The 20,873-nt window shown below is 34.2% G+C and overlaps 1 protein-coding gene across 8 annotated transcripts in view; it reads left to right on the top strand.

Moving 5' to 3' along the window:
• The window catches only part of Ubr5 (ubiquitin protein ligase E3 component n-recognin 5), a 132,371-nt gene extending 111,914 nt beyond the window's left edge, over nt 1–20,457 (top strand). For 4 of the 8 annotated variants that reach the window (XM_076836264.2, XM_076836267.2, XM_076836263.2 and 1 more), the window contains exons 46-59: nt 947–1,067; nt 1,153–1,257; nt 3,863–4,106; nt 5,451–5,562; nt 6,251–6,395; nt 6,711–6,841; nt 8,523–8,583; nt 10,520–10,695; nt 11,139–11,223; nt 12,881–13,036; nt 13,374–13,487; nt 14,560–14,704; nt 16,297–16,382; nt 19,827–20,457. In XM_076836264.2, the coding sequence (XP_076692379.2) occupies nt 947–1,067; nt 1,153–1,257; nt 3,863–4,106; nt 5,451–5,562; nt 6,251–6,395; nt 6,711–6,841; nt 8,523–8,583; nt 10,520–10,695; nt 11,139–11,223; nt 12,881–13,036; nt 13,374–13,487; nt 14,560–14,704; nt 16,297–16,382; nt 19,827–20,039 (1,894 nt within the window). In that variant the 3' untranslated portion in view covers nt 20,040–20,457. Of the gene's footprint in view, nt 1–946; nt 1,068–1,152; nt 1,258–3,862; nt 4,107–5,450; nt 5,563–6,250; nt 6,396–6,710; nt 6,842–7,256; nt 7,369–8,522; nt 8,584–10,519; nt 10,696–11,138; nt 11,224–12,880; nt 13,037–13,373; nt 13,488–14,559; nt 14,705–16,296; nt 16,383–19,826 lie in introns of those variants that run through there. The other 4 variants (XM_076836266.2, XM_076836265.2, XM_076836262.2 and 1 more) reach the window with 2 other exon arrangements.
• The last annotated feature ends 416 nt before the right edge of the window (nt 20,458–20,873 follow it).

The raw sequence follows: 20,873 nt of genomic DNA, 5'->3' as shown, positions 1-20,873 counted from the left end.
TTAGAAAGAGTAGAATATTCTGGGTGCATGACTCGTACTTACTTGGGCTACTCTGCATGGTTCACAGATTGTGATACTCTAGCATGAGGCAGGTTTTGTTTACTTAAAAATTCATTAGTATATACTGTAGGTCAGTATGGGAAACTTCCAAATTGTTTCCACTTGATTTTATGCTCTATGTTCTTTGGTTACAAGGTATTAGATAAATTTTAGAAGGAGTTAATGAGCTGGCTAATGAAAACAAGATACAACAGTCTAACAGTCAGTAGCTAAGGGACAGTGTGTAGATTGGAGTGGGACAATCTTCCCAGAAGCAATATGGCTGGAGCTGAGAGGTTTAGAATATAAAGAAACAGATTGGAGGGGAGACCAGTTAGAAAGCTCTTATTATTAGTTCCACTTAGTGAGGAAAAGGAGGCTAAGGTAGAATACTGGCTTTGGGGATGGGAAAGAAATCTTGTAAGGAAGAGAAACTCAGATAAACTTTTTTTTACTCTGAAGGAACAGGAGGAAGAACTTGCTTCAAGTCTGTGCAAGAGGGGAAATAGATGGTAATAATGAAAAAGATCAGGAGAAAATGTCATTGCCTTGAGTCCATATTGACTTGTAGACATGTTGAGTTTGAATTGAGTATCACCGATGTAGATATATTTAACAAATCAAAATTCTGGTTTATTGTGAAAGTTTGATCTGGAGAGAGATCTGTGAATCACCTAAGTGGAGATGGACATTAGATTTTAAGGAAAAGAGGTAAAATGAAAGTTGAAGTTAGGAGGCACCCTCAGGATGATGTTCCAAGTAGTTGTGGAAATGTTCTTATTAGAGAGAACATAATTTGTAATACTTAAGACCTTAGAATATTAAAATACAAAGTAAATTACTAATATTGACCAGAATTTTGGGCATTGGTTAAATTATTTCCTCTCTTCCCTTAAATTTCTTATAGGCCACAGTGTAGCTTCATGGGAATGGTTATTTCCCATGACATGCTGCTAGGACGTTGGCGTCTTTCTTTAGAACTATTTGGCAGAGTATTCATGGAAGACGTTGGAGCAGAACCTGGATCAGTATGTATTTTGTACATTTTAAATTATTTTCTGCCTTATCAGAATATATTTCTGAAAGTAATTTTGTCATCTCCTCCCCCTTTAGATCCTAACTGAATTGGGTGGTTTTGAGGTAAAAGAATCAAAATTCCGTAGAGAAATGGAAAAACTGAGAAACCAGCAGTCAAGAGATTTATCACTAGAGGTAAAGGTATTTAGATTTTCTTACTATACATACAGAATGCCATTTATATGAATTTAAAAATATCCAAAATAACAAATAGATCTTCTAAGGAATATGTATTTACAATCAAAACTTTAAAGAAATGGAGAAAAAAAATTAAAGAAATGAGATAATCCCCAAATTAGAATGGTAGTTTTCTGGGCAAGTTTAGAATCCTTTAGACTAAAGAGTGTTCAGTTTTTTTTTGTTTGTTTGTTTGTTTGTTTTAATGTGCTTGTGGATTTAAACAGTTTTGTTATATTTCATTCCAGTGAGATTATTCGTGTGTGTGTGTGTGTGTGTGTGTGTGTGTGTGTGTGTGTGTGTGTTTGTGGTGCTGGGGATTGAACCTAGGACCTTGTGCATGAGAGGCAAGCACTCTACCAACTGAGCTATATCCCCAACCCTCCAGTGAGATTATTCTTACTGATGCTCTAGTTGTCTCCTTTTTGACTAATTTTGAGTCCTTTTTAACATTATCCCAATAGTCTTTTTTTCTTATTTTCTAGTATTTTTTATGTACTTTTCTGTCACAAACCTTAAATCATCCATTTCTTCAAGAAGCCCCTGAATCTTTTTTGTAGGAAACTGTATTTTGAGATTGCATGTGGGTAGTTGGGTTGCTCATTGATACTGGGTTGATCATTGTTTTAAACTTTTTAGTGTAAGGAAATGCACCCCCAGCTCCAACCTCAAGTCAAAAAAGAAAAATCACATTATGAATTCATAAAGATATTCCCAATTCAGATTCAAGATGTAGGACCACAAGGTTGTTTTGCTTGTTATTTTCATCTCTTACACCTTAAATCTGTGTCTCCTATGTCCCAAAGGGAAAATCCAACTTCTCAACAACATGAATAAAATTATTCACTTCCTTTTCCCCCCACAATATATACATAGCAGTCTTAGAATTACAACAACTACACTTAACACAAACGAAATGGTTATTGAAAATAGTTTAATTTGTAGTTGTTTGTCCTTAAATCATACACAGAGATAGACAAATTGATTTTACTCACGTGAAATAATTCCTCTTTGTGGTTTTTAGGGCCTTTTGTTTCATTTTGCTTTCAGTTTTTAAGGAATTGCCTTCTCTGTTGGTTTAAAAAGTAAAGTATAAATATAAACAGTTTAATATAAATTATGTAAAATATATATAATGTTGCAAAGTCAACTTTACAAGAAGGTATATTCAGAGATGTCTAGTTTCCATTGTTCACCATTTAAAAAAGTGTATTCCCCCATTTAAAAAAAATTATGTTCATTACTCATTTCTCCTTACATCCCCAGCATACTATACGTTTTTCCCCCAGTTAACAGTATATCCAGTATAGCCATAGCTTTATACTGAGAAATGTTCCCCCTTTTATAAATGCTTAATGTAGTGTATTTTATGGTTTTTAACCAATGTTTCTAAGCAAGCCCCTTATGACTAGACATTTGGGTTTGTTTTCTAGTTTTTTGCTATCCCAGATAGTGTAGTCAAGTCAACAATCGTCATACCTTGTGTTTGTTTCTCAGTTTTGTTAACGTGTCTGCGAGGTAGATTCCTAGACAGCATTGCTGGGTCCACAGCATATGTGCATATATAATTTTCCCAGATATTGGCAAGTACTTCTGCATAGTGGTCTTTTTGTTTGTTTGTTTGTTTTTGTTTTTGGTATGTGTGTATGTATATATGTGTATGCATGTGTCTTACTGTCGGTATGAAAATGATTGACACACCATAATCTTTCTGGCAGTTTGTTGTTGAGATTTTTAGCTAATCTGATTAGGTAAGGAATGACATTTTGGTATAATTTCAATTTGGATTTCTCTTATTTTAAGCTAGGCATGGTGGTACATGCCCATAATCCCAGTGAACACAGGAGGCTGAGGCAAGAAAATCACAAGTTCAGGCTAGCCTCAGCAACTTAGCAAGACCCTCTTTCAAAATATGAAAAGAACTGGGGGGTGTAGCTCAGTGATTAAGCACTCTTTGATCCAATCCTCAGTACCTTCTCCACCAAAAAACTTTTGTATTTAGGATCAGGTTTTTTTTTTTTTAATGAATGCAATATATTTTGCCTATTCCACAAAGTTGTTTTTTCTTAACACTTTATACATTCTTTATGTATCTTTAGAATGATATACAGTTGCTCATGAATATGTATCTTTTTGCTAGAAGGTGTACATGTTTTTCCAATTGTCATTTTACTCCACTTTGCTTGTTTTCTTTTATCAAGGAATTCATTTTTTAAAAAATTCATTTGGATTTTATCCTGGTTTATCCCAAAATAGAATAAATTGTTTTCAAGGAATTCATTTAAAAAAACATTTGGAATTTATCCTGGTTTATCCCAAAATAGAATAAATTGTTTTCCAGTAGATCTTTGAAAACAAAATGTTTAAATTGAATTAAATTCTATTGTCCTGATTTAATGCAGAACATTCTAATTTGCTTTAGAATGTATAAGTTTCTAACAACCCAGTACTTGTAAGTTGAAAAACTAACTATCAGAGAAAATGTAAAATTCAGTTTTCAGATTTTACATAGAAAATTTCAAAGTGATTTTCAGTGATGGATTTACTACTTTGGGGCATGTTTTAATAGGTTGATCGGGATCGAGATCTCCTCATTCAGCAGACTATGAGGCAGCTTAACAATCATTTTGGCCGAAGATGTGCAACTACTCCAATGGCTGTCCACAGAGTAAAAGTCACATTTAAGGATGAGCCAGGAGAGGGCAGTGGTGTAGCACGAAGTTTTTATACAGCCATTGCACAAGCATTTTTGTCAAATGAAAAATTGCCAAATCTAGATTGTATCCAAAATGCCAACAAAGGTACCCACACAAGTAAGTACAGACTAGTGTCATAACAAGCAAAAATTACTTCCTTATTCATCAATATAGTAATAATAATGCTTATGAATCTTTTTAGTGAATTTTAATGCGCATTTACAATTTCATATAATTTTATTCTAGATTAATTGCTTATTTACTGCCACATGTGCTAGATGTTTATGATTGTAGTGGTTTCTCATATCAGTTGTTACTTATTTCAGGAGTTCAGTGTGGGTGTGAAAAATATGGTGATATAAAAATTCAGTAAGCAAACTGCACTTAGTATTCCCTCTACCCCCTGTATTAATTGATACAGATATTTGAGAAGAAAATGCAGTTTTCTAGATAGGCTATTCTAAGTATGATTTACAAACTTGTTTCTAGTCCCCCATGAGTTAAGGAGCTTGCACCGAAATGTACACCAGCATGACTTAGCTCACTATTTTAATTTAAAAAGCGCCCCCCCCCCCCCCCCCCCCCGCCTTTTTAAAGTAAGGCTTTCTGTATTAACATCCTAATTGAGAAACAATACTTTGGAGTGAGGGCTCTTAACCTAATTTCAAGATGCCAGTTAGCAAATTTAAAAAATCAGTAAAATTACAAAAGCTTCATGAGTTGATAATTGCTAATTCATGTCAAGTATGGCAGAAGATTGTCAGCCCTGTCAGTGGACTGATAACAATAATTGAACAAAGAAAATTCTGAATTTTACCTGTTTATCACTAGGGTTCTATAAACCACCACAGCATAAAAACCGAATGAGCTGTTTTAAAGGATAGAGAGTGAAAAAAATGGGGAGAGTTCACCAGCTTTTCATAACCATTTTTATCATCTGACTTTCTATAGTCTCATTATAAAAATAGTTTAACAGATTTTGAATATGGAAACTTATCAAATGCCTTAGGAAACCATACTCGAGCTTGGGGTTACAAATTTTAAAATAATTATAGCTAATGTTCTTGTGGCCTATAATGCTTTAGTGCCAAAAATTAAGAATAAAGAAGATATTTAAATTACTAATCATAAGACATCTCAAGATTATTTATAGTGAAATTAACATAAACCTAGTTGCTATATTTTATTTCACAGCTTTGACATGACCAGGGGAAGAATACATTTCAGAAATACTGAAATGAACTTCTTTAATGTGCCAGGTGTATTCTGTACAATCATCTGCAACCCTCAAAATCAAAGGGAGAGTGGGAGAAAGGCACTAGCAAAACAGATAATTAAAAGGAAGATGGTGTTGAGCTGTCATGTCTTCTTGTGTTTGACTTATTTCTTTGCATTGACTGAAATTTAATGTATTCACATTTACATTTATCCACATAAGCTGTATTTTACCTTTTCTCCTAGGTTTAATGCAGAGATTAAGGAACAGAGGAGAGAGAGATCGGGAAAGGGAGAGGGAACGGGAAATGAGGAGGAGTAGTGGCTTGCGAGCGGGTTCTCGGAGAGACCGGGATAGGTATGAAGATTCTGTATCTTATTTTGAATACCAGCATTTTGGATGAATTGAATGTTGGCTTATAAAGGAAAGAATCTATCTATCTATGTACTGTCTATTTATTTATTTAAGAAAATCAGCTTTAATATTTGGACATAAGGTAAGAAGTTCTGCTTTAAAAACCCAGAGGCAGTTGAAATTAAATTATCCATTTGAGTTCTTAATCATTTGGACATAAGGTAAGAAGTTCTGCTTTAAAAACCCAGAGGCAGTTGAAATTAAATTATCCATTTGAGTTCTTAATTATTTGACATTTTTACTACCTTTAATATCATTCTTTTTTTTTACCTCTTTTAAAATCTTATTGTGGCAAATTGTGCTGCTTAAATCCTTTGATTTTTCTCTTGTTAGATGGGTCACATTTTACTTTGGCTCATAATTTTCAGGAATTATGATTGTGGATGATTTCTTGATTTCTGGTCTTTGCCGATCCTACCCCCCTTACAATCAAATTACACATTGCAAATTCATAGATTTTTCAAGTGACAAAATGTAGACAATTTTTATTTTCCAGCTCTCATGTATTTAGGTATCATTCCACCTTGGTACCACAGCTGGAATAATTTATATGCTCTTGTTTTCTCATTGTGCTGATAATTTCACTTTGCAGTCAAAGTAAGTGAACTCAAAAGGTTTCTTCCTCTTACAGAGATTTTCGAAGACAGCTTTCCATTGACACAAGGCCCTTCAGACCTGCCTCCGAAGGAAATCCTAGTGATGATCCTGATCCTTTGCCAGCACATCGGCAGGCACTTGGGGAGAGGCTTTATCCCCGTGTGCAAGCAATGCAGCCAGTACGTAATGTGCAGTTAGCTGACTCTTAACTGGTTGTGGCTTTTTTTGCTTTTGAATTGAAATGGCCATTTAAAAGAAAAACTGTCAACTACTATCTTTATTTAATTTGTATATAGTGCTGAGTATCTAACTGAAGGCCTCACACACACTAGCTGTGTGTGTGTGCTCTACCTCTGAGCCACAACCCCAGCCCCTCCTCTTGTTTTTCTTTAAAGCACATGCACGCACACACGTTTCTTTTTGTTTGGCTTGACGGTAGATTTTGACAAGCAGTTTTAGAGAGTAGGCAAGTAACATTTGTTTATCATTTATAGGCATTTGCAAGTAAAATTACTGGCATGCTGTTGGAATTATCCCCAGCTCAGCTGCTTCTCCTTCTAGCAAGTGAAGATTCTCTGAGAGCAAGAGTAGATGAGGCCATGGAACTCATTATTGCACATGGACGGTAATGTGTACAATTGGGAAGGCCTATCAGTTTAAACATCAACTGTTTTTTTAGTATGTGTGTGCCACCATATCTTAAATCTTATACCATAAAGTATGATATTTTAATAATTTTTATTAAGTGGTGGCTTAGAATCTGTAAGAGCTTGGCTCTCTGATGAAGAAAAAATAATGGAAATAGAGTGTATATATTCATGGAATTTAAAAACCTAAAATTTAACATGCAGCCTGTAAAGTAGTTGTGTTTTGTTTGTGCATAATTATATGAACATATTTTATAGCAAAAGAATAATAAAACAGAGAAAGCTAATTAAATTTCATGGATTTTAAAAACCCAATCATGATTTTGTTTTAGAATGGTAGTGTTTTATTAGTCACTTTGGTTCTAAAAGGTCTTCTATATACTTGATGTTTAGGAATTGCTTCCAAGAAGTACATCTCAAATTCTCCACCAGAATACCCCTTGTGGCAAGAGGTCATATTATACTCAAAGAATCTTGGAGTGTAGCACCTAACTTCTTGCCATAAGTATGAAATTTATTTTAGTCCCCTGATTCACATTAGAAATTCGTGCAGGTTTTGCTTTCTATTTTGTAATATGTTTGTTTGCTTTAATATAAATCTAAAATATTTAGTAATTAAATTACTTACCCCTCTTTTTTCCACGGTGACAAGTAAAAGTGATATTAGGAAGATGTACCATATTTACTCTGTGACTTCTATCCTAGGCCTACTCTTAATAGTTGAAGCTTTGAAGATTTGATTATTTTATATGAACCCAGGGTCTCGTGCATACTAGGCAAATACTACGCCATTAAGCTACAAGCCCCAACTCTTTAATAAAAAATTGTTATTTCTTGCCAATCCTGATTTTGAAAGAATGAAATTAGGTACATTGCTACAGGTGTATAAGCAATCAGGCTGAGCACTGAACTGAAACAGCCACTTCAAAAGCTTTTGAATGGTCCAGGCCAGAGACTGTTGGTTAAAGTTTATTTTTTTATGTATTCTGCATCTCTGGACTTTTATGTATACTTTCTTTATTCCTTTGCCTTGTCTGTAGAGATAACAGCGCCACAGTATTATAGTTTAGCCATTATGGAAAAATTTCAAAAGAATGGGCATTTTGGTTAAAAAAGATTTATACATATTTATGTATATATATTATATATATGTATATATTTCATATATATAAATGCTACTAAATTAGTAGTATTTTTTTGATTGAGTAAAACTAACGCACGGTATCAACTGCTTTCCTCGGCTTTATGGAGCAATGAATTTATTAATAGTATTCTAAAATTATTAAATATGCTATAGAACTTGAGTCCTTATTTGTGATTGCTTCCTAAACAGTTCTTCTGTGTTTTTACAATGCTTGCTCTGAGCTTAAGTTCCAGCTCTTTGGTAAAGACAGCATTTATTTTGACTTAAATCAGGTAGTCTTTAGCCCATTATCATGAATTATAATGTAACATCACGTGGGTTTTTAAAATATAAATTATTGATGTCTCTGCTCCTCAGAACCACATTAGGAGAAGTAAGTGTCTTGGATACTTGTTAATCCCAAATCTTAAATTTAATGATGAATTCTTGGAAAATTTTTAATGTGTTCTCCATACCATACTAAATTATAAATGTTTCAGTTGTCTGGAAAATGAAATGTTCTTGTTTGTTTTTAGGGAAAATGGAGCTGATGGTATTCTGGATCTTGGATTATTAGACTCCTCAGAAAAGGTACAGGTAAGAACTATATTCTTCACATGCTAATAGATACTTTGAATTTAAATTATAAGGAAATTGGGAGAAAAGTAGGATATAGGAACTAAATAAGTAATTTTGTAAGTAAAATACATGATTACAATAGAGAAAGAGAAGCCAAGATAATTATATAATTGTTATATATGCATTCGATATAATGAACTGAATAACAGAGAAGGAGAGAGGCAGACAAAATTCCAAGACTCATTCCTCAAGGCCCCAAAGGTGCAGAGATACATGTGGTATCACAGCAAGGGAGGCTTCTTAAGACATGATGTATTTCATTGCATATATCTTATTCTAAAAACTACTGGAGAACTTACAGTGCCAACCAGGGAGAGCATACCCATTACAGTCAATCAGTTAATCACTGTGTGTGTGTATGGTAAAGTTGATCCCGTTACATCATTTTACCTGGAAACAGATTTGGAGACTAAAGTATAAACCACTGCCCAGCTCTCAGACTATTCCAAGTGGTGCATATGCAGGATATGTACAAACATCTTAGTAAAAACTTTGAGAACTTATCATTGGAACCCTTATAATACTACACCCCCCTCATCAACCAGCCAGTTTTCCATATTATTTTAACATAACCTGTTTTCATAACTTGATATTAGAAACGTTCAACGTACAAATATTCAAAGGCTCTAAAATTAATTATTCAGCATATAAATAACCAGGAGAGACTGGCTGCTTGTCCTAGGAAAGGAACCCAGTAGATGGCATCTGTGAGGTGATCCATTTGTTGGGATTATCAAAGACTTTATCTCATGTTGTATAAGATAATGAATGAAAAGATACAGGAAATAGAAAGTATAAAAGAGAGAACCAAATACATTTTAAGATTAAAAGTACAATACCTGAAACAAATTTTAAGTTGGATAGGTATTCAAAGGTAGAATGAATGTGACAGTCCCTTCTGAAAAAGATTTAAAACAAAGAATAGTTTCAGAACTTTGGGAACAATATCAAAACATATAACATTCATGTCTTTGGAGTACTCCCAGAGAAAGAGGAGAAAGAAATTGCTTTGGAAAAATTTTTTGAAGAAATAATGGCTGAAAATAAATTTGGTATAAGACATAGATTTACAGATTTGAGAACATGAGTGAACTTCAAACAGTATAAATAAAAAGAAAACTATGTCCAGACACATCATGATTTACTGTGATTAATACAAAGATAATTATCTGTAAAGCAGCTAAAGAATGGTGTCCGAGATACAGGGAAAGAGTGAATTGAAAGATAGTAGGTTTCTTACCAGAAACTACAGAGGCCAAAAGGCAGTGCTAAAAACTGGAAATTCAGAATTTTTTATTCAGTGAAAATATCTTCAAGTATTAAGGTGAAAAAAACTAACCTGAGTTGCATTAAGTAATTTTTATTTATATAACAGGTGTTAAAGACTTTATGTACATGAGGTTTGTATACCACAGTTCTGAAAAAATGAATTAAGTTTACCTTTAATATTGTTAGACACATTTAAATATTAATGTTCTGCCTTCCTGACTTTGACTTTGAATGATTTCAGAGAACCAGTTCATACATTTCTTTTTCTTTTTTTCCTCTTTTGTGGTACTTGGGATTGAACCCAGGGCCTCATACTTGCTAGGCAAGTGCTATACTGTTGAGCTATATCCCCAAGCCTTATATATTTTGGGATAGTGGTGGGGTAATAATAGCAATTGAACCCAGGGGTACTCAACCACTAAGCCACATCTCCAGCCCTTTTTATTTTTTGAGATATGGTCTTGATAAATTGTCTAGGGCCTCACTAAGTCGCTGAGGCTGGCCTGGAACTCAGAATCCTCCTGTCTCAGCCTCTGGAGGCACTGGAATTACAGCCATGCACCAATACATTTCATTTAAAAAAAAAATCAATATTGGGGCTTAATCTGTAGCATTCTGTTTTTAGGAAAACCGAAAGCGTCATGGCTCTAGTCGAAGTGTTGTAGATATGGACTTAGATGATACTGATGATGGTGATGACAATGCCCCTTTGTTTTACCAACCCGGAAAAAGAGGATTTTATACTCCAAGGCCTGGCAAAAACACAGAAGCAAGGTTGAATTGTTTCAGGAACATTGGCAGGTAAAATATCTCTAAAAATTATTACATTTGAGGGGAGGAAGGGTGCTGGGGTTTGGACCTAAGGCCTTGTGCATGCTAAATGTGCTTTCTACCACTGAGCTACATCCTCAGCCTCTTAAGTTCTTTAAAAAACTACAGTTTAATGAGATTTTCTAAAATATTAATGTGTGTCAGCCCCACTCCTCCAGTGGGGCTGACCTCTATCAAACACAAGATCCTCCTGCCTAACCTCCATAATAGCTGGGATTTTAAGTATGTGCCACTGTGTCTTGATATAACACATTAGTTTTAAAACTGGGCTTATGTTCTGTTTCATAGTGGATAGAAATAAAGCTGTAGAGAATTTCTTAATCATATGAATGCTTATGTATATATGTGTGCAGTAGTGTATTCTAAATATATTTTTAAATTAAAATCTTATTTTTTTCTGTTTTTGTTTTTAGGATTCTTGGACTATGTCTGTTGCAGAATGAACTATGTCCCATCACATTGAATAGACATGTAATTAAAGTACTACTTGGTAGAAAAGTAAGTAATTTTGATTAACATAACTGTTTTTACAATTACGAAGATTCTTTTTATAAATAATATTCCAATATGACATACGTAGAATCTTTCGTACCTGGAGGAGATGGCATAGTAGAGTTGGATGCACAGGTAGGTAGCTTTGGGTCTGACAGATTATGGATCCTATTGCAGATAAATCCCCTGACACTTTTGGCATATTCATTTGTAAAGTGGTAAAGAAACAGCATCATGACTAGCAAAGAGTAGTAACCAGTAAATTTTATGCATTATAATTAGTTGTAGCAGGTGGCAGTGGAAGAGAGTATTGAAAGAACATTCCAATTTCAAAAATATATGTAAGATTTATGTGGAGAGGGGCAAAAGAATATATAACATGCTTAGTATTTATTTTCAGGTAATGGAATTAGCCTATTTTGTGTTTTGATAGTTTAACAGCGTGCACATTTCTTTGTGATGGAGGGAGACGGGAAAGCCTTTAAAATTGATGTATAATGCTAATTATGCAGCTTTTGATTTACAACAAAAAACTGTTTCTAAAGGTATTGTAAATTGACACAAAATAGCAAATATCAAATTCTTTTTTAGATGCATGTCACATCTGATAAATTAGAATCATCAAAGCTGTAATCTAATAATTAAATCAAACCCACTGATGAACATTGTTCTCTATTAAATACAAGCATCTCATTATATGTAATGTAGTTTGGTGTTGTTCCCTACCTCCTGTAATTTGTGCCCCATTCAAGTTCTTTTTTCTTTTTCTTTGTGTGTGTGTTTGTTTTAGTATTTATTTTTTAGTTGTAGTTGGACACAATACCTTTATTAATTTATTTTTATGTGGTACTGAGGATCAAACCCAGGGTCTTGCAAGTGGGAGGCTAACACTCTACTGCTGTGCCACAACTCCAGTGTCCCCGCCACCCCCAATGAAGTTCTTAATAAACTGTTATTGTTCTTGGAACTAGACTGAAATCTCAGTAACATGGAGAGGTTAATATGTTGAGTTTTTAATAATGTATACTGAACAGCTCATAGATTCATTTTTAACTCAGTGATTTGACCTTGTACAAGTTACTGAATTTCTTTGAGCATCAGATTTATCAACTGGATTTGATAAATCTATATTTTTAAAAATTTTTATCAAGAACAAATAGATGTATATTTAGTTGAGAACCAGCTGCTGCACATAATCATTGTTCAGTAAATAATACTGGCTTTTCTTTTTTCTTGTAGTACTGGGGATGGAACTCAGGGCTTTGTATACCTAGGCAGTACTGTACCACTGAGCTACATTCCCAGCTCTTAAAAATTTTTGAGACAGGGTCTTGCAGGTCTTGAACTTAACAATCCTCCTGCCTCAGTAGCTGGAATTATGGCATGTGCTATGGTGCCCAACTAGTGGTAGCTTTTTAAATCAAATTTTTAAAACTATATCATGCTGTTGACATCCCCCCCACACACTTTTTTGTACTTTGAAAATGAAATGTATTGTCAAGAGTCAAAGAAACATTAAATTTTACCTCTTCAAAGTAGTTTCATATATTTAGTGGGAAATTCTTTATCAGTATATCTTCAAATTAATTAAGATTCTTTATCACAGATAATAATTTACTAATGTTTCTTTTCATAATTTGAGTTTCATATGATTACGTCTTAGGTCAACTGGCATGATTTTGCCTTTTTTGACCCTGTAATGTATGAAAGTTTGCGGCAATTAATCCTCGCTTCTCAGAGTTCAGATGCTGATGCTGTTTTCTCAGCAATGGATTTGGCATTTGCAATTGACCTGTGTAAAGAAGAAGGTGGAGGACAGGTAAAACATATACAGTTTTCTGATTCTGGCAAGAGAACTGGGTTAATTTGTTGCGCTGCTGCTTCATACAGAAGCAGTTTAGGAAGAGAGAGAAAGATGTGCGCACACACTGAGAAAGATATGTTCATATCCATAGCTGGATATGAACAGAGAGGTGACTTAGGAATTAGTGATACAGCTCAGAATAGAAGGGGATTTTTCTACTTAAGTCTTAAAACTCTTAGGTATTTTTTAGATAAAGACTTGTCTTTAGATTTAAAAATTCTAGGAAATTAAGATTTTGTCAGTTTACTATATTTCTTGGATAAAATTGTCTTCATTGTTGAATTTTTCACAGGTTGAACTCATTCCTAATGGCGTGAACATACCGGTGACTCCCCAGAATGTGTATGAATATGTGCGGAAATATGCAGAACACAGAATGTTGGTAGTTGCAGAACAGCCATTACATGTAAGTGTTTTCTAGAAAGTGTTAAGTCATGTGATAAAGCATTTTTTGTCTCCATCAGAGTTTGGGGCTGAAATGTAGTTCTTACAGGGTCCTATCACCACTAATATATTGGGTGATCTGCTAGAAGTATTTACAGGACTCATTAAGCAGATTCTGGCGGAATCCTGGTACAAGCTTCCAAAGTTCTCTGCATGGGCTGTCACACCACAGCTCTTCCTTAGCTCTGAAATGCAGCAATGTGTTGTATAGTGTGTCTGCTTTTTGAAGCCTGCCTAGATGTCAGACCAGAGTTTTTATTGGAGGTTATTAGTCCTGTGGTTTGTTTGTTTTGTTTTTTTTTTTTTTTTTTTTTTTAACTGCAACCAGCCATGATTACTAAAGTTCCAGACTCTTAGAGGAAAGCACATGTGAAATCACATTATTTGCACAAATAGTCTGTTCAAATTCTTACAGCTGGGTTCATTGAGGGAGACTCGAAAATCCAGGTTCTTTGATATCAGCCAAGCCCAACAGGCCCTTCTAAAGAGCAAAATCAGGTCTCTTGGTAACTTTTTCCATTTCCAGGGTAAAATGTTTATGTAAATTTATTACTCATAGTGTCATGTATACATATTTTTTATTTATTTTTTTAGTCATATTTCTGATCTCAAGAGTTCAGGTTAGGTCATGGTTCACTATCCTCCAGATATTAGGTTTGAATATGGAAGGTTTTTTGTTGTCATCCTCATCTAAGATGTTGACAGGAGAGAACACTTTTGGCAAATTGAAGCTATTCTTATTTAATGACCAGCTTGTTTGTTATTAACACAATTTTAAAAATAATTTTAGTTAACTGTTAGTGTCTAAAAATATTTATTTATTTTTTAAACCTGTGACCTATTCACTTGCCTTTCTCCCCTTCCTTTTGAATCTGAAATAAATTCAAAATACAAAACTTTTTTTTTGGTTTAAAATGGAAAGTGACATTCTTATAGAAGTTGGATTTAAAAAAAAAAAAAAAAACAGTTCAAACATGTTATGTGGAAAATAAAGTACTTATTGTAACAAAAGGATAATTTTTAAAATTCTCTAGGCAATGAGGAAAGGTCTACTAGACGTGCTTCCAAAAAACTCATTAGAAGATTTAACAGCAGAAGATTTTAGGCTTTTGGTAAATGGCTGTGGTGAAGTTAATGTGCAGATGCTGATTAGTTTCACCTCTTTCAATGATGAATCAGGTAGGAATTTCTGTAAATGTTTACTTAAGGAATAAATTGTATAAGTGTGTGGTCAGCATTTTCTGAGTTTCTGGTTCTTCAACCTTATTACAGGATCTGGGAAATACCATGTTATCCATTATTTTTAATGGTATGATTGCACTAAATAACATTTTGGTAGCTTAGCATTAGGTTATTTTGATTCTAATGTGGAATAACTGTTTTAGGTTTTTTTTTAAAAAAACGTGGTTTAAAGAATGCAAGTAAAAATTCTTTGATGTTCTATTGGCCCTTCCTGATTCATGTGTCTTTAGCTCTAAAAAATGTGATTGCACAATGTTTGTTTTGTAGAGCCGGACCCATTCACACTCACAAAGACATGATAGCACACAAATACATGGAGAATCTAGAATAAAGATTAGTGTAGTGATAATTTTTCTAGAATAAACTTTATCTCCAGTGTTTTATTCTACAGTTCAGAATAAAGGGACTTTAAAGTCCCTGAGACTAGCCCTTGAGTTGTATTTTTTTTAAATGTGAGTTTTCCCCTCCATATTTTTTATTGATGCTTTATACTTAAACATGATAGTGGAATTTGTTGTATATCTCCAGCCCCATAGTCCTGAGTTCTTAACTGCAACTATATAATAAACATTGGAAGCTCTAAGAAGTTTGCTGTAAAAGAATTATACCTTTAGGGGCTGGAGTTGTAGCTCAGTTTTAGAGCACTTGCCTAGCAAGTGTAAGGCACTGAGTTCAATCCTCAGCACCACATAAAAATAAAAAAAATAAAAGGTATTGTGCCCGTCTACAGCTAAAAAATATATATATCCCAAATATTACATACATAAAGATAACCAATTTTTTCCCTTTTATTTTTCAGTTTTACAAGCAGCTTTAGCCAAATTATAAAAAACTAAATTTGGGTACATTTTTTCTTCATGCCTGGAAATACATAAATTGTTCTATAATTGTTTGGGGCTTTTTAGTGTAGCTCTCAACACATTAAGAATTTGTCTCATTTATAAACCAAAAATCTAGGAGAGAAACAAAATTTCTGCCCAAGGACCAGATCAGCACTATAGGCATCATTCCAAAGCTTTAGAAATGTAGATTCTTTTGTTCCCTCTACTTACCCCCTAGACTCGGTGAATGACAATCTGCTTTTCAGAAGATCTATGTCATTTATAAACCCATTCATCTAAGAAGCTTACAGACATGAGAAGAATCATGATTTACAAACAGATTTTAAAGTCTGATTATCACTTTTGAGAATAGTAGTTCATTTTTCTTGTTTTGGTCGTCTTAAGGCTGGATTGGCTAATCAACTACAGAGCTTTTTTTATGCATATGGTCCTAATTTGTGTTAAGAATTAGACCCCTCAAATGTTAAATAGTATTTTAATTTTTTAAAAATATTTATTTATTTTAGTTTTCGGCAGACACACAACATCTTTGTTTGTATGTGGTGCTGAGGATCGAACCCGGGCCAGGCGAGCGCGCTACCGCTTGAGCCACAGCCCCAGCCCCAGTATTTTAATTTTGTATTTTTTTTATTATAAGAAGTATATAGAACTGATATAAAATATTGAATTTATATTCTTCATTCTTAGGAGAAAATGCTGAGAAGTTACTGCAGTTCAAACGTTGGTTCTGGTCAATAGTAGAGAAAATGAGCATGACGGAACGACAAGATCTTGTAAGTTAAAACCTTCACAAAATTTGTACAGGGAAATGTAGTGGTTTGTTGTTGCTGCTTTTTTTCTTTCCCCCTCTTTTGTTGGGCGCAGGTGGGTTGGGTGCTGGGGATTGAACCCAGTCCTCAGACATGGTAAGTTTGTGCTTTCTATTGTGGAGCTATACATCTTTCCCCAAATTTTAAAATACTGTTTATATGAATGGTCATTTTAATTTTAGGTAGGGTGGAGAAATTGTAAAACGTCAGAAATAAAAGGATGTTTTTTATTTTTCTCTTAAACCTCCAAAGGTATGTTATCTCTTAATCTTGCTGTCATTGTCCCAAAAGATAATACAGCTTATTGTAGTGACACAGTTAATGCCCCCTGCCCCATTTACAATAGCCACCCTTGTCCGTTCCAAAACCCTCAGTAGAAGGCTAAAACCAAGGATAGTACCAAGCCCCACAATTCTATGCCTTTTTCATCTTAACCAAGCATTAATCATACACTTTGCTGTAATGTTTACAGTTTAAGAGTCAACAATAAAATCAGCATGGATTTCATTTTCCTTCTTCAAAATTTAGCAATTGTGACCTTACTCAGTAACATTTGCTTTACTTAAGCTGAGCGGGCTTCTCTTTGGCATGTACAAATTGGCCAGCAACACTGTTCTTCCACTTATTAAAATAAAATAATTACTTAAACACAAGCACTGTGGCAGTCAATCTGATAACTGAGATGGCTACTAAGTTACTCAGTGGATAGTGCATACAATATGGGTAATGAATGTTGGACAAAGAGATGCTTTGACATCCCTACTGGAATAGTGGCAGCCAATGTAGAGTTTTTTTCCCTTAAGTTTATCATTTAATATTTTTGGACACAGTTGGCCACAGATAATTGCAGTCATGGGAAGAAAAACCACAGACAAAGGGGAACTATCATGTAGTGCTTATATGTGCTATTTTTCCTCCAATTTATTTTTCTGGTTTTTTTCCCTCCGTTATACTTCAGATTGAACCCCCAAGGGTTTTCACTGAGTTACAGCCCCAGTCCTTCTTATTTTGAGATGGGGTCTTATTGCCCAGGTTGGCCTTCAAACTTGAGATGCTCCTGCCTCAGCCTCCCAAGTAGCTGGCATTACAGTTGTTTTCTACCATGCCCAGCTAAATTTATTATTTCTGTCCTACTTAAATTATAAATTAGATAATAAACTTTGATTTTAATGGAAAGTCTATAATCTACATCTAGTCTCAAGTGTATTCATAACCAGATCAGCTTGCTCTTATTATCATTAATCTTGAAGGTAGTAATCTGTTCCAGACTTTCTTGTTAGAAGTTAAGGCATTCCTTATCCAGTAAACTCCAGGGATCCTTACTATTAATTCCTCAGGGTTCCCTGGGACATTTCCCTTGTCTAATCAGCCTTAATTCTTAGTTATCTAAACCAGACCACTCACTGTTTAAAAATGATCATTTCTAAGTGTATGTGTCATTTTGTCATTTTATTTAATTACTTGTTCAGGAAAGCACAAAACCTACAAATTTCTAATTACCTTCAGTTTAATCAGGAGCTGCTTTTAGCTCTCCTGAATATTTGGCTCCAGGAACCTTGCAGTATTTTTCTACTATTGCAAGACAGGTTGTTCACGGGTTCTAGCTGCTACCTGGTTTTGTTGTTGGCTTAGCCTTTCTAGTAATTTGACTTAAGTTGTTGTTATTCAGCTAGATTTGAGTTCATTGGTCAATGTTTAATTTTCTCTGTCTTGTGGCTTCTAAACTCTAAACCAGTGTCTCAATCTATCTGTCTCTGTGGTTTCAGGATCACTTGAATTTGTAGTCAGTCTCTGAATTCAGGGTACCTTATTTCTCTAAGGCAAATCTTGTATCAATTCTGTAAGATCTACCAAAGCTAGAAATGATTCACCATCTGTTATGAGTCTGACTTAAACTTATTTTTTTACCTATTCCACAATTTTAATTTCTAATATTTTAAAATCAGCACATGCTTAGTCCAGTCAGCCAAGTTAAATCTCATTCCAATGTCTTCTTTTTAATGGAAGAAAATTTCACTAACTACTACTCACTCTTAGGAATTTTGAGGCCTTTACTGAAGGAGATTTTTTTACCCTATCAACAGCTTTAATTTGTGGGCTTCACTTTTTCAATGCCTATCAAAAATTAATTTTAGTTTTAGGCAACATTTACAACCTTTACACCCTCATTTTGGAAATCATCCTTCACATATATATGATTTTATCCTGGTATGTCTAAGGGAAAGAGCTTGAAGCACATAAGAATTTAATAGGACTTTCCCAAACAGGTCTCCATGAATTTCATTAGTCCTGCAATGTCATGGATATTGGAGAAGAACTATCGTTATTCTCTTTTGGAGAGTGTAGTTCTGTGAAGTCTGCCAATATTTCTATTCTTATTTCCTGAAAGTCTAGTAATATAGTCATCCACCTTGGAGAACCACTTTACATTAATCTGTTAAAGTTGGCCCAGTCCATTTTTTTTTTCTTTTAATCTATAATTCTGGACGGTTTCTCATACAAATCAGCTATGTTTTAGGAAGTAATAAATTAGTTTGTTTAGGTTTCCGAATCACTCTGGCAAATTGTTTAGGTGTGTGCAGTAAAGACAGTAGATTAAAAAATCTTTTTTTATAAGAGATCAGAATACTGTACCAAAAACTAATATATATGTATGTATAGAAGAGTGAATCAGTGAATATGTATTCAGAGAAATATTTCAGGAAAGCATATCCTTATTATATCTAAGTACAAAAAGTATAGTAGAAGTTAACATTTATTGCCAATATTATGTTTATATGGCTGATTGCATTAACTTTTATCTACAGTAGCTATTCCCCAGTACTTACTTACAATTAAAATTGTATCATAATGTTGTTTTGATGAAAATGTTATTATTTTTGCTAATAGATAAAATGCAAAATGACTACTTTAGATAAGTTGTAAGTGTTGAACCTAATGTCCTTTGTTTGGAAGCCTTGTGTCCTTTTCCAACTATTAGATCCCCTCTGAAATTTAGCCATAGAAAAGGCCCTTAGAGATCATTTTGCTCAGTAGCTTCATGTTATATATTAGAAAACTGAAACCCTGAAAGATGAAATTGCCTTTAAAAAAAATACTTATCTCTCTCTTAATCTTGGACCATACTACTTCTCCCTATCTTTGGGTGTGTGTGGGGGTGCTTTTTATTGAGGTATGATTGACTCCTTCCTTTAATTCTTTTTATAGTCGTAGATGGACAGAATGCCTTTGTTTATTTTATTTTTATGGAATGCCGAGGATCGAACCTAGTGCCTCATGCATGCTAGGCAAGTGCTCTGACTTTGAGCTACAGCCCAGCTCCAGGAATGGGGCTCTTATGTTGCCAGAATTAAGGGTTGAACGTTAACCTATAAAAGTCAAAATTCTAATTATCATATTCCTATTTAGGTTTACTTTTGGACATCAAGCCCATCATTGCCAGCCAGTGAAGAAGGATTTCAGCCTATGCCCTCAATCACAATAAGACCACCAGATGACCAACATCTTCCTACTGCAAATACTTGCATTTCTCGACTTTACGTCCCACTCTATTCCTCTAAACAGATTCTCAAACAGAAATTGCTACTCGCCATTAAGACCAAGAATTTTGGTTTTGTGTAGAGTATAAAAAGTGTGTATTGCTGTGTAATATTACTAGCTAATTTTGTAGATTTTTTCCATTTGTCTATAAAAATTTATGGAAGTTAAAGCTGTCATATACCCCCCTGGTGGTTCCTTAAAGAGACTAAATACAGACATTCCTTGCTGAGTTTGTAGCTTAAAGGCCTGAGGAGCACTAGCAACATTTGGCTATAATGGTTTGCTAGTCAACAACTTCTGGGTCTAACCCCAGCCAAAGATGACAGCAGAACAACATAATTTACACTGTGATTTATCTTTTTGCTGAGGGGGAAAAATGTAAAATGTTCTGAAAATTCACTGCTGCCTTTGTGGAAAGTGTTTCAGCAAAGGTTCTTGTATAGAGGGAATAGGGAATTTCAAAATAAAAAATTAAGTATGTTCTGTGTTTTCATTTTAACTTTTTTATGGTGTTTAATTTGTGGTTGGCTGCAATTGTGTATCATGTATATGGAACTTGTAAAAAGTTCTTGACATTCAGATCTTCAAGATGAAATCACTTTTACCGATTTAAAAAAAACCACTTTTATTGCGGTTTATTTCAGCTGCATTGAGCTCTAGGATATTAAATGATATCACTAATATTTTGCATGTAATTTGTTCATTTGAGTGAGGGCACTTTTTTGTACATATGATGGGGCCAATGCACAGTACTTTAATCACAATCACCTATTTTTTTTGTATTCCTATTCCAATGCAGTCAGTCAGGAGGTAACTGCACTTCAGTTCTAACTAGACATTTGTACTAAGGTATTTCAGTTATGTAAACTCAGCCTGGGCACTTTCTGATAACTGTAAAATGTTTTATAAGATCAT

This window comes from Callospermophilus lateralis, chromosome 16, assembly GCF_048772815.1.
Source record: "Callospermophilus lateralis isolate mCalLat2 chromosome 16, mCalLat2.hap1, whole genome shotgun sequence".
Classification (NCBI taxonomy): Eukaryota; Metazoa; Chordata; class Mammalia; order Rodentia; family Sciuridae; genus Callospermophilus; species Callospermophilus lateralis.
Note: the sequence above shows the minus strand (reverse complement) of the source record. Positions and strands in the feature narration are given on the sequence as shown.